Genomic DNA, 25,823 nt, shown 5'->3' with positions numbered 1-25,823 from the left:
GTGAAACAATTCAAGGGAAAGCTTCTTAGTATTAATAAATCTGTCTAGACTTCATATATAACAAACACCCAGCAAATGAGATAATACTTAATGGAACTCTTAATATGACATAATTATCTGAATGATCAAGGAATGCAAACTCAAATTTATTAACAATAAAACTATTTTTCTGTTTGGAAATCAAGAAGCAGACAATTGTGAAAATGAGATATTAAAATAAATCTGCCTGCTGTGTGTGGGGGATGGGTGGATGCAGGACAAAATACTGAGGTAAATAATGTCCCTCAGAGATTTTGCAACATCATCATCATCATCATCATTATTATTATTATTATTATTCATCTAGTGTTTGGGTATCATCCAGTCCCATTCTCTGGGCAAATACAGGAAGCACTATGTTTCACAGATGACTTGTATTACAAGGCAAATGTTATGCTACAGATTATTAGGAAAGGGACTGATACAAAGCAGCTAATATTGTAATACCCTCATATATATCTACAGCGTGACCGTATTTGGAATACTGTGTACTGTTCTAGATGCTACATCTCAAAAAAGACAATCATAGAGCTAGAAAGGATGCAGAAAGGAGCAATAAATGATCAAAGCTTTGGGATACTTTCTATATAAGAAATAGCTAAAGTGTGCGGAGGGCTTTTCAGCTGAAAAGTTAAGAAGGGCATGATAGACATTTATAAAAGTACTAGTTTCAAAGCCCCTTTATAAAAAGGGGTTTTGAAAGGGGAGAAGGCGCGTGAGTCCAGCAGGGAGGGAAGCCCCAGCAGCCGCGCTTCGCGCGACTGCTGGGGGTTCCCTCGGGCGGCGGTCTGACGCTGCGAGAGGCGCTTTGCGCCTCTCGCCGCATCAGTCCGGGAGCAACTGCGAGCCGCGCTGTGCGCGGCTCGCAGTTACTCAGGCTGGGAATCGGAGGGACCAATCGGCAGGCGCAAAGCGCCTGCCGATTGGTCCCTCCGATTGTCTGTCGTGAGGAAGGGTCCAACCCGGACCCTTCCTCATCACGGACAAAGCCCACCTCTAGGGGGCTTAACGAATTATTTAGTCCGTGGCGCCCATGGCGCCACGGGCTGTTTAAAGATATGCAAGGTGTGAAGAAGAGAGAGAACCTTTTTCCTTCTCCCAAAATTTTACAATATATGTACAGTCTTATAAAGTTGGTAAGGAGTAGCATAGTCAAATAAACTATTTCTTCACATAATTTACAATTAATGTATGTTGAACTCACCGCTACAGGATATAGTGGTGGCTATAAACATAAAAGGTAAAGGTAAAGGTATCCCCTGTGCAAGCACCGAGTCATGTCTAACCCTTGGGGTGACGCCCTCTAGCGTTTTCATGGCAGACTCAATACAGGGTGGTTTGCCAGTGCCTTCCCCAGTCATTACCGTTTACCCCCCCCCCCCCAGCAAGTTGGGTACTCATTTTACCGACCTCGGAAGGATGGAAAGCTGAGTCAACTTTGAGCCGGCTGCCGGGATCGAACTCCCAGCCTCATGGGCAAAGCTTTCAGATGGCTGCCTTACCACTCTGCGCCACAAGAGGCTATAAACATAGATGACTTTTAAAAAGGATTACACAAATTGGTGGATTACATGTCCTACAACAGTATACATCTGAAGATCAGGTTTTTGTCTCCATTTGCAGGCCTACATTTATTTAAAACACTTCTGTCCTGTCTTATCTCCTTGAACAGTGACTACTGATTTGACTTAACAGGGGGGTTCTTGTACCCGATGGATCCAATTTCTTCTTTTGCTGGTCATGACAAAGTTATGTACAGAAAATGAAGTCTGACAGCACACTATGAATTTATATGTATTCCTTCCTGCAATTTTAAGTTTGCACCTGACTTCTCCCTCCACCCAACATAGTCAGTCTCCCCCCCCCAGTTTCTTCTTGCCATCAATGCTATGAAATGGAAAAGAGGTAAGAGGGTAAGAAGGGACAAAGGAGAAGAATGTTATGCCAAGTGAAATACAATGGGAATTGTTCTCAGTTCTTCATATAAACCTTAAGAAAACTCAATAAACCACTGAAAAACAAACTCATGAAAAGGGAAAAGAGCAGCAATAACAATTGTTGACAGTTCAAAATAATGCTGAATATTTAATTCAATGCATTATTCCACATTCTTAAATATTTACTTTGTTAAAGGAGAGAGAGGGAGAGAGGAGGAGCACAGTACAGCTAGCCTCCCTGAGAATCCTATACCTTGGGGGGAGGGGCATTATATCTGCATGTTTGTAGCTTAAATTACTATTAACACCATGCCCTCTCTATTTCCACTGCAAACTCAAATGGTCAAGCATTTCACTATCTCTAAAGCACAACCCGCAACAGAGCTACTAATACAGAATGACGTTGAACAAACAGCAATTCTCCACTGCCTAGCAATTAAAGTTGATAAGAGGCCTATGTTGTTCAGGAATTCTTTTCAGCTCTAGCAGCAAGCTCTGGAATTGCCAGCCACTGAAGGTTTTTATGACATTGCTTTTTTTTTTTTTGAAAGCACGGTCAAACTAGAGCTGATAAGAGCTTATATATGCTGGGCTGGTGTTTGCCCATGACCAAGACTGTTGACAAGGGGTTCATTGTTGTGAAAGACAGTAACTAATCCACAAGGACACCCTGGGACATTCCAACACTTTTCAGAGAGGTGCTACTTTCTCACTGAATCTCACACTCTTGCATTTCCATAAATCCCTTGATGTGCTAATGTGGTTTTGTTTTCTTTGATAGTTATGCATGTAGTAGTAGAATCACATCTAATCACAGGTATATATGTTTAAAGGTTAAACTTTTCCTGTTTCAGGAGTGTTGATTAAACCAACAATCAACATCATAAAAAAGATTTGCCCTTTAATTTATCAATCTATTCAGATTATAAAGTACTTGTTGCAAAATTTCAAAAGAATGTCATACTAAGGAGCGTAAATGAAACATTCTCTCTTTAATAAGTAAAAGCTACAATTCAATGTTACAATGAAAAATTCTTCATATTTCTAATTCTATCGCTTTCCTCTAGAGTTTGCCAATACTGGGCTAGATACATGGCCAAGGACCTGGCCAAGTAAAGTTTGAACTTCATCACACACTGTTCCACTCAGATTACTTACAGTATTCAGTGCACAGGCAGCCCTGCAACAGATTAAAAAGCACACCCTGGGGCCATTTGGGTTTAAAAAGTGATGCAGGGGGAGTAGGGAGGTTAGACCTCCTACTTTGGTGTCCTCCCTGCCACCATTCAGCTGGGTGAAGGGGAAGGCGATTCTGGGCAAAATGGGGAACAATCAATGTCACTAGTGACACCAGGAAGTAACATTATTGTATCAATCAACACTTTAGCATTCACACAAAGTTCTATGGTTAAACCATGGAGGTTTAACGACCCAACAAGAAAGTCGCATCACTGTGTCACTGGCAATGCCACAGTGTTGCCAGCTATGTCCCCCCATGGAAGTGTCCTACCAGTTGGCAGAGATGGTCCTAACCTACATAAAATTCTTGGTTGCCTGGTGAAAGAAGCTCTCTATATGCTGTATGCCTCCAGGGAATGTGAGTCGGGTCAGGAGAATCCCAAGCCAATTTATGAAGCAATGCAGAATGTAATTTGGGTCTACGGCAGTTTCATATATCAAACAACTGAATATGTCCACAGAGTAGCACACATACTGAGAAAACATCAGATTACATTAGGGTTGGGAAATACCTGGGGATTTGAGGGGGGGTTGAGCCTGAGAAGGGTGGGGTTTGGGCCAGGAAGGAACTTCAATGCTACGCAGTGCATAATCCAAAGTGAACATTTCTTTCCAGGTGATCTAATCTTTGGCACCTGGAGATAAGTTGTAATAGCAGAAAAAGTCACAAAAATACATGTACTAAACAGGACTTAAAGGTTTACAAACCATCCTAGCCTCCCTCACTAACTAGCAAAGCAGTTCACAAGAAAGAAACCACTATCATGAAGCCTAAAATTATCTTCACTCATCTATCTAAGCCACCCATTTTCTTTTTTTTTTAATTTGAAGGCTTTGTATGTGCATGACTACATAAAAAGCACACAGCAGGAATCAATAGTCAACAGAAACACTTTATGTATATCTTATGTAAACATTTGAACAAAGGAAGGTAAAGAAGGAGAATCAAAAAACAAGGCATTCTTAAATACGTCATACATGGGGTGAGGGAGAAGAATGCCAAATTGTGTCTGGTGGGGACAAATCTTTGCCTAGAGTCAATTTAATGGCCCCCCAAAAATTTTATACTCCCTAAATAAATCTTCTGTTTTGGGAGTATTATCTTTTTTCCAGTGTCTTGTATAAGCAGTCGAGTTTCTGTTATTAAATAGGAAATTATATTTTGCAATACTGTTTGAAACATGGATATGTAGCAAGATAACATCTGCTGAATAATGAAATTCTGTGTGTAATCCATTTTTCATACATTCTACCACAGATGACCAATAGTTCTTTGCCTGTATGCAAGACCATCATATGTGTAAATAGACTGTGTCTGGAAGCCATAAAAACAGTATATATTTTGAGGATTTTTAGAAGACTTTTGTCTATTCAAATGGTATCATGTACACAGGTAGATCATTTTCCATATTTTTTCTCTAAATGAGGGAAAACCAGAAGACAGACCATAAGTAAATATAAATTTTTCTGCTTCTTCAGAAACTGTATGATCCAGGTCATTTCCTCATTTAAGTTGAAAATATGTTTTTACAGATACCCATTTCCAGCAAGGTTACTGTATAACTGTACTATTAGAACAGGGATGTTGTAATCCCATTGATGTATGCGGCAACTCCACACACAGAGGTGCTATCAGCCAATGCCAAGTCAATTAAAAAAACATGTTTTTACAAAAGGAAGTTGCACATGACTTTAAAAAAATCCATACAGGTTTCTAAAAATGATATGGCACAAGTCAAGAGAATATCATTGATGATCCTTTTAACAAACCGAATACTGCCTAATGTTCTTTTCTTTCATTTTTGTTCCTTCTGCTAAGCCCCTTTTACACTTTTAAACTCAAGCTATTACAACTGATCTCCAGGTGCCAAAGAAATGTTCACTTTGGATGATGGACTCCAGCAAAATAGACCTGCTTTCCAGCTGTTTACTCATGTCTCCAAATAAACTCAAGAGCATCACTGATGTATATATTCTAGTTTTTGTGATTATATGTGCCCAATTAATATTCAAGAGTTATTACACGTTTGGATGATGCATTTCATGTCTTGATACATGCATAACCCTTTTCCCACTCAGATAGTAGCAGACAACTGCTTCATATACTGTATATACTTTAGCCAGTACACTCGTTATGGTGAAACTACCAGTTTATACTGCCTGAAAAGCACAAAGAATATACAGAATTATCATCTAGTATCACACTCTGGTACCATTATAATAAACTAGCTTCTAACTTACACTCAGGGAAGTAACAGCCGTGGGCCACCTGATACAGCTAAGCCAGGCTGGGCAGGGCCCTCAAGCACCCACAACCCTACCCTTCCATGATGGGGGAAGAAAGGGGAAGAGAAGATAGTGCCATCTTGGGTATGGACAATAGTCTGTCAATTTAGCAATCTCCTCTCACACCTGCCACTCCTTCTGAGATCTGCAGAAGCCCAGCATCTGCCAGCCTCACCCCCAAGATCACCAGAGCTTTTGGAATGCTAGAGAAGGCAGGCCCAGAGAGAGAGTTACAGGGTCAGCACCATAGCACACAGCTGACCGGGGAGCTTGAGTCACCCACAGGATCAGGGCTGATAGCCCAATAGGCTGCTCAGCCATGGATGAATTGCACCTAACCCTGGAAGCCGAAGCAGGACTTTTCTGATAAAAGTAGCCAGAAAAGGGTGAGCCAGTGTGGAAACAACTTGTTGAGAACTGTAAAGTGCTTGCTAGTTTTCTGTGTCTTGTTAAAGACACTGTGCTTGACCTTCTAGACTGTGATCTTTGGATTTGCCCTTCTCATTTGACACTTGAATTTCTGAATATCTGTGCCTTGACTCTGGACTGTGTTTAGACCAGAGATTTCCAACCAGGGGTTTGTAGGAGCTTCAGAGGTAGTCTGCAGACTCTCTCTTACTGCCTTAATAAGGTAAAAGGTAAAGGTATCCCCTGTGCAAGCACCGAGTCATGTCTGACCCTTGGGGTGACGCCCTCTATCGTTTTCATGGCAGACTCAATACGGGGTGGTTTGCCAGTGCCTTCCCCAGTCATGACCGTTTACCCCCCAGCAAGCTGGGTACTCATTTTACCGACCTCGGGAGGATGGAAGGCTGAGTCAACCTTGAGCCGGCTGCTGGGATTGACTGCCTTAATAGACTCAGCCATAAGCTACAGAACCAGCCACTTTCATTGCTCCCCCTCCTGCCCTCCTGAGCATGAGTGAGTTCTCTCGTGGTTTCTGCACACTTACTCCCACCTTAAACCACCTCCTATCTCTCCATCACAGGTGGTGATGTCACTTCCGGTGACTTGTTACTTCCAGGGGAATGGCAGGGTGGTGAAGCCAGCTGACATCACTTCCGGAGCTTCTTGAAGTCCGAAAAATTATTTCAGGGGGTCTTCCATGATCAAAAGGTTGAAAAATGCTCATTTAGACTACACTTATTGCCTCTTGCCTAAACTGGGACACAGGCAACAGTTGCTTTGGCAGCTCCTGTACCCACCTAGCATGATGTAACAAAAACAACTTTCTTGAGCTGCAATTAGGGAGTAGGCCCTGTGGGTAATTCTGGGGCACCATCCTGGACTTTTGGCCAGTGCCTCAGAATTACTAAGACTGCCTCTGCACATACTAAGGCTGGCTCTGTGCACACTTGAAACTAATTTGAGTAAAAATGTTATTTTTATAGCAGTTCAGCTATGATCATTATTGGGAAAGAGATGCAGCCATATACTTGTGGGGATTCTGTTCAGCATGCCACAGGTAAACTAAAATGTGACAATCTACAATAAGAAAAGCTTGTTCCTCCTTAAAAATAAGGACATGTTACCCAGAGCTACCAGAGTGTCCACAAAGCAACAGCTTCTGAGATATACAATACATGATTACATGTTGAAAAAATATCCAGATAATACTTTATTTGTATTTCTTTCAGCCAGATATAGATTGGGGCAATTTTTTTTGCTATACAAAATGGCCAAGCCCCCCAAATTCCAAAAATATTCAGGATTTTTTGAGACCACCAGTGTCATGATAAAGCAAGAACTTGGTTACAGGTCTGACTCCTCTGATGAAGAACAGCTGGATACCATGCCTTGCGATCACCAGCCAGCCACAGCTGAGCAACCACATGAGGAATCACAGTTAAGAGGCTATGAGGTATATGTTTCACACACACACCCTGAGTGGACAGTTCAGGGTCAGTCAGATGCTGTATTTCCTTCAGGATCCCTGGGTCCACAAGAGCAATGTCAGCAGAGTTCTAGAGGGGATTTATGGTCTTTGTTGTTGTTAGGTGCGAAGTCGTGTCCAACCCATCGCGACCCCATGGACAATGATCCTCGAGGCCTTCCTGTCCTCTACCATTCCCCGGAGTCCATTTAAGTTTTCACCAACTTCTTCAGTGACTCCATCCAGCCACCTCATTCTCTGTCGTCCCCTTCTTCTTTTGCCCTCAATCGCTCCCAGCATTAGGCTCTTCTCCAGGGAGTCCTTCCTTCTCATGAGGTGGCCAAAGTATTTGAGTTTCATCTTCAGGATCTGGCCTTCTAAGGAGCAGGCAGTCTTGTCACACCTCAAAGCATAGCACAGGAATTCAGTTGCAAGGGAGGGAGAAGTATCAACAGAGGTGATATGAAACAGCTGTTATGGGCATGTAGGGCTTGAATCATGTAAAAGCATGAGGGTGTAGCCCTCTAGTGTGGCTTCAACACATTCTCTGCAAGACTGATTTGTAACTTCTGTATTGGATTTGTTTTTGGATAACTAACCTTGGCTTGCTTAGAAGCCTAGTGTACGATTTACAGACTCCGTTAATTAAATTCTGGCATCCTGTTTCCGATAACCAGCTCTGTTATCTGTCTGAGTTCCTCTGTGTTCCCTGGCACCTGCCTGAAGCAGAAAAGCCAGATAGTCAAGCTCGCCACTTGTAGGTGTTTAAAGGGACTGTGAGCCATATAAATATCTTTGGAGTTCACATACAGCTTGGAAAAGGCATTTAAAAGATTGTGATTCCTTTAAACACCTCCCCCCCCCCCCGTCCCCTTATTGAAACCAATGGAGGATAGGGATATCTTCTTTGAGGACATGAATGCCCTGTTCCAATCTGAAACTTAAGGTGGTTTTTGAGGAACTGAACCGGCAGTTATACTGCACGCTTGGTGCCTCTGACTGAAAAAACAGTCCCCCCAATCCCCAGATGTCCCCAATTAATTTTCCATTATAACCTATGTGGCCACTGATTATGATTGTTCCTATAAAGTGTAATGGAACAAAAAAATAGAGGCTTTTTAAAAAATCCTGTCTCCAGAATATTACGCTGGTATTGGGATTCAGGAATATCAGAAAATACTAATATTTTTTCTGTTCAATATACCTGAACCCCCAAAAACACCCCCATGGTGTTTTTCTTTTTCTTTTTTTGCACACTACTGGTCAGAGATCAAAGGAAACAACAAGAAACGAACTTCTACCAGCTACCAATTATTCAGCAATTAGATATCTTATGCTATTATGCAATTTGATTCCACTGTTTTATACTTTGTGATTTGCCTTCAGTCTCAGTGATAAAGCCAGGCAATAAATAAATACAATAGTGAGATAGTGCAACATTGCAATTAAGGGCTTCTTATAAGCCATAAATGCAAGTATTCACACCTGTAATACAAGAAACAATGCCAGTCTACCAACAGGGTGGCCAGCTCTATCTCCTTATTGACAGATGTTATGACTCTACCCCCCCCCCCCGGATTCATTTGCCAGTGGTTTGGAAGCAGTGATGGTCTGGCTCAAGCAGAGTCACCTGAAACTCAACCCTTTCAATATGGCTGAGCAAGAAAGAGCCAGAACAGGAAGTGTATCTTCCCAAGATCTCACTCTTGGCCAGGAATTTAGGGATGACTTCCAATGCCTTTTTAACAATGGAACTCCCTGGGGAGCCCATATGCAGCCAGTCTTGCATTATCTGCATTGGTTGCTAGTTGTATAGCGAATCAAGTTCAAGATATTAGTTCTGAGCTTTAAGGCCATTTGTGGTCTGGATCCAGCATCCTTCAGGGACCGCTTAACTTCCTGTCCTCCCCCCCCCCCCGCAGGGCTTCCTGCTGTATGGGTTCGAACAAACTTGTGGTCCCTGGCCCAAATGAAGTATGCCTGGCGTTGACCAGGGCCTCTTCGATTCTGGCCCCCTACCTTGTGGAATGAACTCCTAGAACAGCTGAGGGCCCTGTTGGAGTTGTCCCAGTTCCCCAGGGCCTCTAAAGCAGAGCTCTTCCACCAGGTATTTGGTTGAGGCCAAGCAAAAGAAGATCTTGAGGTCCCTCTTCCTTCTTTTCCATCTCTACCCACTCTCTAGAGCCGCTGGGTCACATGTGACTAATGTGGCTTAAGGGGAATTAAGGGTTGTGGAGGAATTGTTATTATGTATGGTTTTTACTGTTATATTATTGTACACAGCCACAAGTCAGCTGGCTGAGAGTGTATGGTTAATAAATATAATCATTACAAATTTTAAAAAATTTAATTATTTTATTTTTGGAAAGCAAAGAGATAATTAAAGGAAAATACAGAAAACTGATTCCATATCATAATTCTATATATCAAAAGGTCATGATAGATAACAACATGTGAAACAGAAAATATTTCTCCACATCACTCCATTCCATTGATAGGTTTGGGGATCATTGATTACGAAACAACTTTGTATACAACTTCTGTTCTATATTTATATTCAATGTTTTACATTTCCAGTTTTGTAACTAATCTGTTTTGGAAGACATGGTGTGTTTTTTAAAGTACATAACATGCTTTGAGCATTCCAGAGAGGTACAATTTATGAGTGACAGTATCTTTTCTTCTACTTCCAACTCTAACAAAAGGACAGAGCAGGGGGGGGGGCAGTCTGCTTGGATTATTACTCACAGATCATTGTATTTAAGAAATTTAAGGCAAGTGTATTAGTGATTGATTAGCTAGTTGACTCACAGTTTAACACCAATAGTATTTAGATAAATGTTATTTAAGAGGTAGGATCACAAAACACCACTATTTGGTCTTCTTTCCCTCTTACCAAATCACTGTATCGTCTATCTACACAACCATCTACCTACAGAATGTATCTACCCAATGTATAGCACCATCTCTAATGCCAACATTCACTCAAATTTATTTGTGTAGCCAAAGACATTACAAAATATTGATCACTTAGTTCAAGTTATAAAGATAAAATGGCACAATGATAATAAAGGCTTTATAAAAGAGAGTGAAGAGAAGGAAAATATAAATACAATAGCCATTCCTAAACAGTTGGTAAACAGTATTATCTATTTCTGAGTAATTGCTGTCTTTAAAACTTCCTTAGCCCTCATTTTCTTTGCTGCTAAAGCAAACAATGACATTCTTTGAATAACAAAAGTCAATGTCTGAAAATAAGAAAATTAATATTTCAGAATCAGAAGTACAGTTTAAATTATTTAGTAATCCTTTAACAAATTTGGTCCTAGGTCCCACATACAGGAGACATAATAACACATAATGTATTAAATCCTCCAGGGCTAAATCTCCGCAAATATTGGTACTTTGGTATTCGGGGAAAATGAACAGACAAATGCAGTTGACATTGTTTGAAAATGTAAGAATGTAAGATTATAAACTGAATACCAATAGCTATCGTTTACCACATCAAGAACTTTAGGATAGCATAGCAAGTTCCCCTATTAAGATAGGCTTTCCAAAAACAGTAGGAACGTACTCCTATGCAGTATTGCACCAGTCTAAATCCACTGAAGGTCACAGCGACAAGTGGTTCTAACATCTTAAATTACACTACAAGTAAGAGCTGCATGCAGCCCTATTGGACTGCATCCAATGAAGCTGATGGGCAGTAGGTTCAGGAGAGACAAAAGGAAATGCTACTTTTCACAAAGAGTGATTAAAAAGTAGAATTTGCTGCCAGAGGCTGTAGTGATGGCCACAGAAATAAACAGCTTTAAAGGGGGATTAAATAAATCTAAAGAGAATAAATCTGTCAATGGCTACTAGCCATGATGATTGAGTAGAAACCTGCACATTCAGAGGCACTAAACCTCTGAATTCCAGAGTCAGCAGGTAACATCAAGGGAAGATTTCAGCCCCTATGCCCTGTTGTTGGCCCTCCAGAGGAATTGGTTGCTACTGTGAGACAGGATGTTGGATTAGATGGACCAATGGTTTGATGCAGCAAGGATTGCGCTCTTATTTGCAGTGTCAAGAATAAAAATTATAAGATGTGTGTGTGTAAAGCAGGCTTTCTCAACCAGGGGTTCATGACACCCTGGGATTTCTTGGTGGCCCTGAATGGTTACCCAAATGGGCAGACCGGCCTCGATTCCATGAGGTGATTTATCCCCTGGTAATATATGGTCGGAAGGGGAGGGGGCCCAGGTGGACATGTACATGGATATGCTTCTTTCTCAGCCGTATTCTTCATAATTGCACCACTCCTGGGGTTTCTCAAAGTCTAAAGAATGTTCTAGGGGTTTCCAAATGGTAAAAAAGCTGAGAAATTTTGATATAAAATGCTGTCAAGCTGCAGCTGAATTATGGCAACTGTACGGTTTTCAAAGTAGGAGACATTCAGAGGTGGTTTGCCATTGCCTGTCTCTGCATACCAACACTGGTATTCCTTGATGGGCTCCTATCCAAATACTAAACAAGGCTGACACTGCTTAGTTTCCAAGATTTGATGAAATCAGGCTAGCCTGGGTCATTCGCATCGGGGCATTTATTCCTCTACCTTCATGAATTGTGACTGGTCTACAAATAAAGGTCAGCCAGTTCTTCTCTGGACTATATGGAGTATATCAGGCTACACAAAAAGCGAACTTAAAATAACGAAGACATGGCTGCTATGGTACAAGGGTCACAGCAAAATATAGAAGCAGTTTGTATAACAGAAAATACTTTCGCACTTCCTCATAAGGTCATCACATTGAAATTTCCCCAATATATATATGTAGTCTCATATTACAGATCATGGGGGTTTGGGGTTTAAAGATAAACACAATAGACAAACTTCCGGGAGAGAAACAAATGCAGCTGTAAAAACCAACCCAAGACAGCAAAACAAATGAAATTTATTATGAGTGCAAAATATAGCAATTGCTGATAACATGAAGAAAATAGAAAGGGAATTCTGGCAAGCCCTCGACATAAGTATAAACTCCTTTAAATATCTGATTTAAAAAATGCTATAGTTCCCAGTGACCAGCAGTTTTAAAGATGAACATATAGGCCAGAAGCCAGGATGTGCGCATAAGAGCATTACAGCCTCCTTTCCAGGCAGAAGACCTCTGCAAACCCCTATAAAAGCCACTTTTTGGAGTAACAATTACATGACAGGCTGCCATACAAGTGGAAAGTATTTCTATGAGAGCTCAGTGTAGTAGCTGAAATATTGGACTATGACCTGGGAAGAGAGATGTAAGGCTCCAGGTGGGACCTGGGGATCCCCCCAAAATACAGCTCATCGCCAGACTACAGAGAGAAGTTCCCCTATAGAAAATTGATGCCTTGTAGGATGGATTCTGTAGCATGGTACCCCACTGAGGTCCATGTCTTCCCCAGTCTCCAGCCTCAAATCTTCAGGAATTTTTCAACCTGGATCTGGCTACCCTATTCCCATATCACTTGCCAGCATCTGGGGGAAACCTGGCAACCCTGTCTGGATACCTCAAATTCAAATCCTGTTCTGCCATTATTTATTTATTTATTTATATTTGGATTTATATAACTGCCGCACTCAGAAAACTGGCTCGCAGCGGTTTACAATCATATAAATACATATTCAAAACAACATAATAACCATTTGACAATCCCTGATAAAAACAACTCTAAAAACTCGACTACCCAGTTGATGGCGGTATTAATTTAGTTAAAAATGCATCACACACAGTGAGACCACTGGCTGATCTAAAAACAAGTTGATTTAACAGTTGGGCTGATATTACTAGGGGATAGATCACCTCACGTATCCGAGGCCAGTCTAATACCAGGCCTGTACCCTAAGGGAAGGGGGGACCCAATCTTAAACCCCGGAACCCCCTCCCGGCCTCAGACAAATGCCTGGTGGAAGAGCTCAGAGAGCTCTGTCAGGACCCACAGCTCTTCAGGGAACTCATTCCACCAGGTAGCAGCCAGGACAGAAAAGCCCTGGCACTTGTTGAGGCTAGGCAGGCTTCCTGGAGTCCCGGGACCATCAACAGATTCAGACCCGCAGAGTAGAGTGCTCTGTGGGGGGCATAAGGAGGTAAGCAGTCCCTCAAGTATGTAGGGTCCAAGCCGTGTATAGCCTTAAAGGTTAAGACCAAAGCTTTGAACCTGATCTGGAAACAGACTGGTAGCCAGTGCTGCATGGCCCTGGGCCAGCCATATACTCTCAGCCTGATCTACCTAAAAGGGTTGCTGTGAAGATAAAGTGTAGGAAAGGAGAATTATATAAGCCTCTTTGGGTCCCTATCAGGGACAAAGGTGGTATATAAAGAAAGTAAATAAAGTGAGAAATAGCTTCTCCTCATGCATGCATAAAATGTTTGTGTGCCAAATTGAGATTTGGATCCTAACCAGAAATCATGCAACAAAAAAGGCAGTTGCAGATTTATTTATTTAGATTATTGTTTGAGTGATTTGAATTGTTTAAATTGTATTGTGTGTGGGAAAGGTACTATGTGTAGAAAGGCCATAAATAAACAATAAAATGACCAAGGAGCAGTTTAAAAAGACATCGATCTTTATCCACTCAGGGTTTTAAAATAAAAGAGTTACAGTCACTTTTAAAGGCAAACATTAATAGTTTCAGTCCTCAATTGAATTCAGAGCTGTAACAGGTCAGTTGGAAGGTAGGAGATACCCCTTTGACCCACCTGATTTAAAATGGCCAACCTAAGCCCCTCCCCAGGGTTCATTAGCCCTGGAAAGGGGTGGAATTTCACACACCACCTCCTTTTGTCTTTTGCAAAGTTATGCAGGGATTAAAGGTCTCACTTGGCCAAATCTAGCACAGTAAACCCTTTTTCAGACATTCTAAGTGGGGAGCATATACACATGGGAGCTGGAGACAGGCTCTTCCCCCAATCTACGGTACATGTAATCAGCAGAATGCATGTAAAGGGTTGACATAGACACATACATGCCTAAGGCTCTTCATGCAATCAGAAACTCTGAACAAAGTAGGGTGCCTTATCAGGCAGATAAGCATTGTATGGATGCACAATCTATACACAGATTCCAATGAACATGAAGGTTGGCAAATTCTACCTGCCCCATCCTCATTTTGCCTACTTTGAGTGGGCAGAATAAAAAGGACGAATATGTTTTCCTGTCATCACCTTGATAGTCCAGGCTAGCCAAGTCTCAGAAGATCCTGAGAGCTAAATAGGGTCAGCCCAGGATAGCTACGTAGAGGGGGACAACAACAAACCACCTCTGAATGTTTCTTGCTTCGAAAACCCCATGAGGTCTCCATAATTTGGTTATGACTTGATGGTACTTCCTACCACCACCAATACCTTTTCCAGCAATCCAGTTAATTTCTTACCATCTTTAAAAATGGCTGCCAGCAATTTCCTTGCCATTGTAGAAAAGTATCATTAGCCTTAAGCCATGCAGAACTTGAAGGGCATTTCTGCACATCAGAAAAAATAGCATTGGGGGAGCTTGGTCTGTTTAGCCTGGAGACGAGATGACTGAGAGGGGATTTGAAAGGCTGCCATATAGAAGATGGAGCAGAGTTGTTCTTTCTTGCCCCGGAGGGACAGACCAGATCCAATGGGATGAAATTAATTCAAAAGAAATTCTGTCTAAACATCTGGAAGAAGTTCCTGACAGAGCAGTTTCTCAGTGGAACAGGCTTCCTCGGGAGGTGGTGGGTTCTCCACCTTTGGAAATTTTTTTGGCTGGAAGTGCCAAGGAGGCAGCACCGCCAGCAAGAGCAGACCCCGAGCACTGGCTCTGCCCTTGATGGGGCTGGGGCTGCAGGAGACACCAGGCATGGTTGTAGTAGGTGGTGAGGCCACAGCAGTGACAAGCGAGGCTTGCAGCGCCCAGCCATGGCAGAGCTGTAGTGGGCGACGACATGCGGGGCTTGCAGCCACCGGGCACAGAGCCAGAATGCCAGCAGCACTGGGCCGCCATCTTCAAGCAGCTGGACACCAACTGCAACTACGTTGGGAAAAATTCTTTTAATTCTGGCATTGCCTGCACAATAGTCTGCCTATTCATTGCTTCAGGATGTCAGACATTTTTTTAAAAGACAAGAAAAAGGGAGACAGGTGCGAGGACGGGTTGAGGCAGGTGCCTTTAGTGCGTTTGAGCCTCCATATCTGCCCTCTGCTGGTTGCCTGCTGCTTGCCTTCCTGTAACTCACACTAAATAGGATGGGGAATCCAATTTATACAATAACCCAACTGGCATTTTAAACTGGAGGATGTATCCAGCCGGTTACTGCCCAGATGCTGGATGTTGGTGACGTCATATGGAGGGGCCGGAATATAACGACTACATAAGGTAAGCATTTCACTATATTTAATGGGTGCAGAAATGCCCAAAATATTCACTGAACTGTAGTACCAATGCAATACCAGAAACAGGTGATTCAAAAGTTACAGCCCTCCATTCAACTTGCACATCAGGATGAACACAGGTATAATCTATACAAGTAGACTGAGCCTGATTACAAGGAAAATGGGAACATAAGACTGACCCCTTAAAGTGCTAAATGACCTGTTTGGAATTAAACCAAACCAGACAGATAATCCTTTATTACATAGCAGAATGATGTAATGACACTGCAGCGTCAACCTTGCAACTCATTTTTGACCTAATTAGACAGACACATTCCATGTACTCCCACTTGCTCTTACTTCCTGAGTGCAACTTATGCAAATAGGTGAAGGGTTATTAGATGTCTTTTTTTAGCATCTCCATTACAAAACATTAATTTTTCATGCAGACATTTGTAAGCTGCTGCTTAACAATGCAATCTTTCCAGCACTGCTTTGGGCAGCTTTGTGTAGATGTTAGTCCTTGTCAAATGACATTAATTCATTTCTGCATTCAAAATATTAGAACCAAGCAGAGCCTTCTCAAGAGTTGCTTCACCTGAGTCAGGAAAGAATAAGATTTGGTGAGATTTGGGGAGGGACGGGGAGATGAGATCTATGTTTTAAAGCACAATGCAGTTCAAGACTCACTGAGTAGCCTGAGACAATACTCTGCCTCCCATCTGGGACTTGCTTCATGGGGTTTTAGGAGGGTGAATGAAATAATCAGCTAGATTCCGGTGTGCAGCCATGTTAGTCTGAAGCAGCAGAACAAAGTCTGAGTCCAGGGCACCTTTAGAACCAACAAAGTTTTATTCTAGGTATGAGTGGAAAAGCCCGCTTTGAAAGATAGAGTGGCAAGAGTGTGGCAGAGGACATGGCGGCCTCCCCCCACCCCAACCTGTGGCAAGGAGGCAACACACAACGGCAGGGCACCAGCAGGGAAGGTTGGCATGGCCAAGCTCACCCTCAGAGAGTTTGAGGAGTCCAGCTGCTTCCTCCATTGAATGTGTGCAGTCCTTCCATGCCTCCTAGCCATCACTGGGGACCAGGAAGGTTGGGCCTCCGCAGAGGAGGCAAGTGGGCCTCACAGCACCCACCAGTGGCAAAGAGGTGAGGCAGATTCACTGGCCCCTCACAGGTGGCAAGGAGGTAGTAGATACTGGCATGGGCTCCGTAGAAGAGGCAGCTGGCCTTTGCAGCCCCCGCCAGCAGTGAGGAGGCAAGCTGGCTGGTCACGCCAAGCTGTGCCGCTTACTTCCTTCCAGCTCTCTGTGCTCAGGGAAAGTGGAAGATGGAGGAGAGGGGTGGGGAAGAGCCTCTGATTGGCCCTCAGTGAGGGAGGGCCCTCCCTCTCTTTGGCCCTCAGTGAGGGAGGGGGGCCTCCCGTGCTTCCCAAATGGAATGCCAGCTCCTCTGAGAGGCCCTCCCAGCCTTTCCCCAAGGGCCAATCAGAAGTCAGGCATGTCATCAGAAGTACCTTTCACATTATGTGGTACTAGGAAAAAAGCCCATTGTATGAAAAATACAATGGGCGCTAGAAGGTGGGGGCAGAGGGAGGGACAGGGGAGGGCAGCGCGCGGGAAGGAAGCGCACCTGAAAGAGGACGCGTTGTCGAGGGCGGGTGGCAGCGGCGGGGCATCCTTGTTTCTGCGGCGGGCCGAGAAAGGAATGGAGAAGGGAGGCCGCGGCTTCGAGCGGCGGCTCCCAGGCGGCCTGGTGCTGTGTGCGGCGGTGGCTCCTTGGCGGCTCCTTGTAGTGGATGGCCATGTTCAACTGCAGGCGTGCTAGTGCGGGGCTCCGTTGTCGCTAGGCAAGGGAGTCCCCGCCAGCTGTGCGCAGGGCGGCCGCCGGGGGCTCCCTTGCCGGCTTCCTGATCCCAACGCGTCAGGCCGCCAGCAAAAGAGCAACTGTGAGTCGCGCGCAGTGCGGCTCACAGTTGCTCCGGCAGGGAATCGGAGGGACCAATCGGCAGGCACAAAGCGCCTGCCGATTGGTCCCTCCAATAGTCTGTCCGGAGTAAGGGGCCAATCGTCACCCTTCCTCATCCCGGACACATCCCGCCTCCCAAGCCCTTACCGTTTTATTTAGTCCGCGGCGCGCGGGCTGTGTTAAGATGATGATGATGATTCTAAGCTTTCATCTACAAGCATACATCTTTAGATACAGTAAAACAATTTTCTCAACTATGACATATATGGGAGTTAGTTGCCAGGCAGGGCTGGCTAGAGTCAAGATGCATAAATAACCTGATGATTATAGCTGAGATTGGATAGTTTGTAAGATAATAATAAAATAAAACTTTATTTTTCTAACCCAGCCATGAATGACAAACTAGCATACAAATACATGAGTTAACAAACAGACATGAGACTGAAATTTGAGAACAGTACCACCTCCTGGATCAGTGTTTTTCAACCTTTTAAGCATAGAGGAGCCCCTGAAATAATTTTTCAGGCTTCAAGGAGCCCTGAAAGTGGTTTTGGCTGGCCACGCCTCCCTTCCACACATCCCAGAAATGACATGCCACCAGAAGTGACATCACTGCCCACATTAACAGGCAGGCTTGAGGAGAGGGAGTGACAGGAGGCAGTTAAAAGCAGAAGCTCCACACCCCTCCCAAGCTCAGACACCACAAGAGAACTCTTGCTCCGGAGGGGGAGCAATGGAAATGGCTGTTTTCCTAGCTTGTGACCAAGTCCATGAAAGCAGGAAGAGAAAAGGCACGGACTTCCTCAAGAGCTCCTGTGGACCCGTGGGGATCCTCAGTCCCCTGGTTGGGAATCCCTGTCCGAGATGAACAAAATTCAATGCTAGGTATAAGTGAGAACTGTGAGACTTAGCATGTGTAGATGGAAACTCCGTCAGATACATTGCAACAGATTTTCTCAAATGTAGGGGGGGGGGGTGTTAGTTGCCAAGAAGGGCTAATTAGAGTCAAGATGCATAAGTAACTGAGCAACACATACAGCTCAGATTGGAATAATACACTTGGTGAGACATGTGAATAGCAGCAAATTGGCATATGGATAATAAAGGAAACAGTAAATTAGTGTACAGCAGAATAATTAAGATGTTTAACACATTCAAGGCCCAAACAGGAATAACAAGCTTAATTTATAAGATTGCCATTTGTTTGGGTTTAATTCTAGGGGAAAGCATAGTGAAGAAAATAAATATATCAAATTGCAGATGTGAGGGCTGAATGAAACTAACATATGCAGTGGGATAAGAAACCAATATCCCTGTTAAGTCCTGGGGATTCTTTTATTTCCATTTCCAATCTGTTCCTGAAGTTCCTTTATAATAAAACAGCTACTTTGAGTGTCCAGGAAGGCTAAAGCGTTCTCCTAGAACAGCCTTTCTCAGCTTTTTTACCATTGAGAAACCCCTGAAACATTCTTCAGGTTTCAAGAAACCCAGAAGTAGTACAAATGTGCAGATTGTGGTTGGGAAGCATGTCAAATTTGTGTCCATTTATCTTTTGGCAGAGGGTCTGACCTGTTTGTCCTATGTAGAGAACAGAAGTGCATTGTGAGTATTTAATGGCATATACAATGTGTCCCTCCTCACAGTATTTGTGAAAGAGAACTGACATTATTATTTTACTATAAAGGAACACTTGAAATATTTTTTCAAGCTTCAAAGAACCCCGAAAGTGGTGACATGCCCCTTCAGAGAAGTGGGCGTGGAAGTAAGTTGTGGGAGCCAGCCAATCAATCGATTATTTACAATTTCCATTGAGGAGAAGAAGACAAGGCTTGCAGAGCAACAGGGAAAGTGGGTTCCAGTGATAGCTAGTGATGTCAGTAGCCGTCTGAAGTTGCTGATGATGTGTTGAATTGTTTTGTGTTGCAAGCTAAATGCAACCACTAGTGATGTTCTGCTATTGATTCTTGGGAACAAGTTTTTCTGTGTACCATTGTGGCTTTGTTAATCTGTTGCTTGACTTCATTAGGGGGGTACTTTAGTTCCAAAAGTGTTCGTTGCAGATCCCTCAGGTGAGAATCTCTGTCTGTAGGATTAGAGCAGATGCAGCTGTAGTTTAGAGCCTGGCTGTATACAACGATCATTTGATGCATTGGCTGCCAATTGCTGCCCGGATCCGGTTCAAGGTTTTGGTTTTAACCTTCAAGGCCATACGCGGGTTGGGACCCACATACTTGAGGGACCGCCTACCGCTCTATGCCCCCCGCAGTGCCTTACGCTCTGCGGGTGAGAACCTGTTGGTCGTCCTCAGCCAGAAGGAAGCGTGTCTAGCCTCAACCAGGGCCAGGGCTTTTTCAGTCCTGGCCCCTATCTGGTGGAATGAGCTCCCAGGTGATCTGCGGGCCCTGTGGGATGTCAGCTTTCCACAGGGCCTGTAAAACGGAGCTCTTCCACCAGGTCTATGGTTGAGGCTGGGGTCAGCAAATCAGGGACATCGCTCCCCCCCTAGGAGTTGGAGTGTACGCTACTCCCCTATCCTTTCCTCTTCACCTCTTAATAATTGGGGGAGGGATGGGATTTTTAGCCGCCATGTTAGTAGATTGATATTTTAATGGGAATTTTAATGGGATTAGTTGTTGTGACCCGCCTCGAGCCTTTCGGGAGAGGCGGGAAATAAATCTAATAAATCTAATAATAATAATAATAATAATAATAATAATAATAATAATAATAATAATAATAATAATAATACTGCATGGTGGTCAGTGTTCATTGGTGGGTTGGAGGGGTGGTAGCTGTTCTCCAGTAGATTGCATGATGGTATGTTGTGAAGATGCTGCCTGTTCTTTCTTGTTCTGTTCTTGCATATGTTGAAAGTATTCCTGCAGGTCTAGACAGTGGGGAAAGGATTCCAGGTCCCTGCAGAACTGAATCATCTATTGGGATCTGGTGGGGCAGAATTAAAGTCCACATGAAAGACTTGATTCTTCTGCTGTGCTGTGACAGGTTGCCAGTATTATTGGAGAAGTTCTTGTCATTAAGGTTGGTAGTCTGCACGTTAGAGATGTTTAAAAAAAAACTGTTTCAGCAACTTAAATTGAGAAATTTTGCCAAGCAGGTGGATTCCTTATAGAAATGTCCAATGCAGAGTTTCTTCTTGATCAGCTTCTGTTTGTAGTACAGATGACTGATCAGATGTTTGAGTAGTTTCTTGGAGAATATGAGACATAATTTTCTGCAAAGTTCATAGGATGTGGACTAGAGAGGATTCTTAATTCTCAGTCCCTTAGTTATAATGTCCAGATGTTTGCCTTTTTTAAAGAAAGGAAATATTGGTCTGTGTCCATACAAGATTCTTTGTAAGGTTGATGGAGTTCTATTCTATATGGCTTAATATGGTGCATTCCACGAAGTTAGAGATTCAGGTGGGTAGCCATGCTGGTGTGAAACAGCACACAAAGTTTGAGTCTGATGGCATCTTTAGGACCAAAAATGTTTTATTCAAGATATGTTTTATTCAAGTACAAGCACACTTCTTCCGACATAGTGAAACAGAATTTCCTCAACCATTCAAGAACTAAACAGGAATAACACTGCAGATGCCATTAAATGGCAAAAATGCCCTTCTGCTCTCTACATAGGGCAAAGGTACAACCCTCCACCGAAGGATAAATGGATACAAATCTGGCAACAAACCATCCAGGAAAGGATAAATGGATAAAAATTTGCCACCAAGAATCACAAGACTGAGAAATCTGAAGATGTGCACATATTCATGAAAGCTTATACCTTGCATAAATATATCTTTGTTCTGAAATAATGTGACATCCTAACCACAATAACATCCTTCTACATCCATTAGCTTAAATGGGTATAACTCTGTTTAGGATAGCACTACTTATCTACAGCCTCATAGCCAGCTATAAATCTGCTATAAACCGACAAAAGAGAATAAATACAGTTAAGCATGAGTAAACTAGAACTTGCTGCTTTGTCATTACTTTCCATACAACTGATCTTGTATTTCCTGAAGGCCTAGTTAGCAAAATGAGTTTTCTGAGAGAATACATTTAAAAGAGTCAGGTGTTGATGCCTTAAAGCAACAAGTTTGTAGGTGAATTCATAACATCATGTTGGTCTTAAATACAAGCACTTTAAACACCACAGCCTATACACAGTAAGCACAATATACACCATTTAAAAATCAATGGGAACTGCCATTGACTGGAAACAATATTTATATGTAAATCCTAATTATTTTGGAATTACTACCTGCCACATGTTGAATCTCCCAAAAAAGAGCCCAATCCAAAGAGTGCTGAAGTTGTACTAGATCCAACAAAGCTAAATTTCATTAAATTTCTGCGATTGTCCAGCATTAGATGAATGAATTCTGATTAGGACTGTGGCCTACAATACTTCAAAATAGGCTCCAAAGTTGTTACTGTATGTGTTTTGAAAGGGAAGTCCTATGAATCTAGTGCCTATGGTTTCGGATAGTTATTTGGCTCCACACTGACCCCATGCAAAAGACCAGGGTTTTTCTATAAAACCATATCCCCACAGTTTAGGTTTCAACCTGCAGTTATCTTTTCTCTGAGATTCATCACATTATCATTTGCCATTTCAGTCTTTCCGTGATTTCTTCAATATTTCTCTGTACTTTTTCAAATCAATCAAAGAAAATCCTAGGAACTCAAAACAGTCAATGCATGAAGAGATACTGAAGAACAAGTCTCACTGCCCCTAGTCCAAGTAGTTTTAAGAGCTCAGATCACTTTGATAATTAACTAGGAATGGAGGAAAAAGTACTTCTTTGATTTTAATTAGCTGTACCAAGGTTTCTAAGTTGCAAATGTATTCCACAACGACTACACCATTCTGTGATGATGGTATATTACAGCCAGGGACTAGATGGTGTGAGATGTCCATTCTCTTATTCTCCAGACTCACCTGTACAGCACAGAAAGTCTCATTGTCATGCTTAGATTTATTACTAAGCAATCAGGGCTAGGAAGTTACTCAGTCATATTAGCAATGTTGTACTACAGTGCTATTTGAGGAAATTTCCTTAATCTCCTCATGCTTCTTCACAATCCCCCCACACACCCACACACACACCAATTGTACTGTTCATAAACTCTCAGACTACTATCTCAAGGGCACATTATGTTCTCATGATATACCCAATCTGAAAAGTGGGCCTGGTAAAACAAATATAACAAATATACATTTAGAGGCTGTTAATTTTATTCAGTTTGATGTCTTTCTGGTTTTTAAACTGTGATTCAAGAAAAGTTTTGTTGCATTTGAAAGCAGTGTTATTTTAAACATACCAACATGAGGAAATAAATCATTTATGCGAACTCTAAAGGGGATGACAAATTATTTAAAGGCAGCGAATGTCATGTTGTGTTCCAGTGTATACTAAGGTCTACAGTTTCTTGGCTCAAGTGCATAATCTGTGTATTTAGACTACATTCCTTTCAGCATGCCTAGAAGGCTACATGTGCTCAACACTTACTAAGGGTAGCAAATAATCATATCACAACCACCAGAAAACAGCTAATTATCAGGAAGCAATACAGCTGTGCAAATGTACACAACAGAATTGGCTTTAAATCTCTGAAATGCTCTTCGGTTCCATTTCCAAAAGAAGGAAAAAACAACTAAGGATGGTATAAGTTCCCATTTTTCTTTGTCTCTTGTGTATGGGTGTGCAAAATGCCATCAAGTTGCAGCTGACTTATAGCAGCCAGAGAAATGGACTTTCAAGGCATTTGAGAACTAGAGCTGGTTTGCTATTGCCTTCCTCTTAAGAATCTTCCTTGGTGATCTTCCCTCCAAGGACCAACTCTGCCTAGCTTCTGGTGACATCAGACTCTACCATGTCACTTTCTCTCCCTCAAATAACCTGCATTTCAATTTAAAAAAAATAACACACTCACTTGGATATTGAACTGACTGCTCATTTAAATGACAGCCTTACATCTCAATCCTCATCAGACTATTATAATACAGTATATCTCATCAATTTCAACAGAGCCTACATGAACATGTTTTGATCCACGGCCTTAGGCTATGGCACACATACAATTTGTTCAGTGATCACAGCCTTAGTCCATGTAGCCCAACTCATCTTAACCCTATTGCTGTCAAGAGCAAATAAAAGGATTTAAAGGTTAACCCTTTCTCTGCTCACCAGCTCTCCATTCCAAATCATCTTTTCCCATGCTGGGAGTTCCTCTTCCAAACATGTACAATAACACAAGAAAAAAGTTCAATTTGGAACCAAGAAGCAGTGGGCAAGGAAAGAAAAGCACTTCTTGATTGCTATCTGTTCCAAATCGTGCTTTTTCAGAGACAGATTTGAAAATGTAGCTATCCCCTGGCACTGAATAATGAATAGACAGGTGTTGACAAGTGGCTGGTTTAAAGAACTGTATCAAGAACAAAAATACATATGGGCTTTGGAACTGTAGTTCTCAGGACACAATGCCGTGCTTTGCTAAGAACATTATGAATGAACAGAACACAAAGAGGGAAGGTAGAACATAGCTCATTAAACAGAGGTTCAAAGTGGTTTCACGTATGCTTTTGGTACAAAGAGGCCCACAGTGGTGCTCCCCAGCATGCATACAGGTTATTTCTAGTAACACTCCTACACAGATGCATCTATTGGAGTCACTTTGCACTGGCAGATTTCCATGTTATTACAAGGAACAACATACTTGCCTATATAAGAAAGATAAGAAGCACTGCACATCACCCCAAATCTGCAAACTTCTGGATGTTAAAAGTCTGTATAAATCCAGATGATTACATTTAACCGAGAAACAGAGTGAGAGCATGTGTTTAATTGAAGCTACAATGCTATGCACAGTGAGCTAACCATAAGCCCCACTTAATTCCAAGTAAATATTCATGAGAATGGACTGTCTGCTGGAGCACATGTGTGCTTTTGTTTGTTCTAGAGTTATTTTTAAAGGCTCCTACCCAACACAGGGAGCCTGGAAAGAAGGAGTTTGCCCCAAGAAGGTGCAGCGGCAGCATTACTGCTATACCGGGAGGATGCTAGGCTAGCCTTACTCTGAAATCAGGCTGTACACTGCCATCCCAGCGCTAATGTCTTACTATGGAAGTGAATATGAACAGGAGCGAGTGAGGAGGGGGCTAGGGCGCGAGCTGGGTCCCTTGCCAGCGGACGCTAGATCCTGCCCGGGGGGGGGGGAGGCGCAAAGAGGAGTCCAGCTCTCCCGGCCTCCCTCTGCCTGACCCCTACGGGCTGCTTCGCCGCCAGGGCAGCCGGAAGGAGCGGCCCAAGCCCGCGAGCAAAGGGCGACTTACACCGTGAAGTGATAGACGAAGCACTTCCAGCCGGTGGGTCTCTCCAAGAAGTTGTAGACGCGGCCCTGGATGTTGCTCCGGCTCAGCAGGGGTCTGCGGACGCTGTAGATGGAGACGCGCGGGTCCAGGCTGACCGGGGGCCGCGGGTAGTCGGCGTTCAACACCACCGGCGCCCCCGCCTCCAGGCCGCCGTGTTGAGGCGGCGGAGGCGCGCTGCCGCCCCCCGGGGCTCCCGCTGCCGCCGAGAGGGAGAAGGGCGCGTATCGCGCGTTGGGGGCGTTCTCGTCGAGCTCCAGGGAGGCCGGCTTCATGCTGCCTTTCTTGGCCCCGACGGACAAGCGCCCCAAGCCCCACGGCTTCCTCTCCGCCTTGGGCGAGGACGACGACATCGCGCCGCCGAGAAGCGCGGGAGGGCGAGGAAGTCGAGGCCGAGCGGCGGAGCGACCCGGGAGATGCTTGCTTGCGCGCCGCGGTCGGACGAGGGAGGCAGGCGCGGCTGGAGAGTCTCACACACACCCCGCGCTCGCTCGCTCGCTCGCTCGGCTCCCCGAGAGTTCTCCGTGGCCCTGCCCACTGAGGGGGAAGGTCCCGGCTCGACGCCAGCAGCCACCCGAGGAGCCCGGGCAGCGCCAGCCGCTGCCCAACACGCTCCTCGAGAGAGGACTCTCCCTTCCCCCGGCCCGCCGAGCGTCCGCGCGGAGAACAGCTGCGGGACACGCAGAAACTCAACAGGTGCAGCTGCGCACAGGATGCCTGCTCACGAGCTCACCA

The 25,823-nt window shown here is 43.6% G+C and overlaps 1 protein-coding gene across 5 annotated transcripts in view; it reads right to left on the bottom strand.

The window, feature by feature from the left end:
- KCNQ1 (potassium voltage-gated channel subfamily Q member 1) overlaps window positions 1–25,561 on the bottom strand; it is a 481,025-nt gene extending 455,464 nt beyond the window's left edge. For 3 of the 5 annotated variants that reach the window (XM_077321529.1, XM_077321530.1, XM_077321531.1), the window contains exon 1: window positions 25,053–25,558. In XM_077321529.1, coding sequence (XP_077177644.1) covers window positions 25,053–25,441 — 389 coding nt within the window. In that variant the 5' untranslated portion in view covers window positions 25,442–25,558. Of the gene's footprint in view, window positions 1–25,052 lie in introns of all 5 variants that reach the window. The other 2 variants (XR_013228284.1, XM_077321532.1) reach the window with 1 other exon arrangement.
- Window positions 25,562–25,823: the final 262 nt, after the last annotated feature.

Source organism: Paroedura picta, chromosome 2 (assembly GCF_049243985.1).
Source record: "Paroedura picta isolate Pp20150507F chromosome 2, Ppicta_v3.0, whole genome shotgun sequence".
NCBI lineage: Eukaryota > Metazoa > Chordata > Lepidosauria > Squamata > Gekkonidae > Paroedura > Paroedura picta.
The sequence above is the reverse complement of the archived record's forward strand: the minus strand, read 5'-3'. Positions and strand labels throughout refer to the sequence as shown.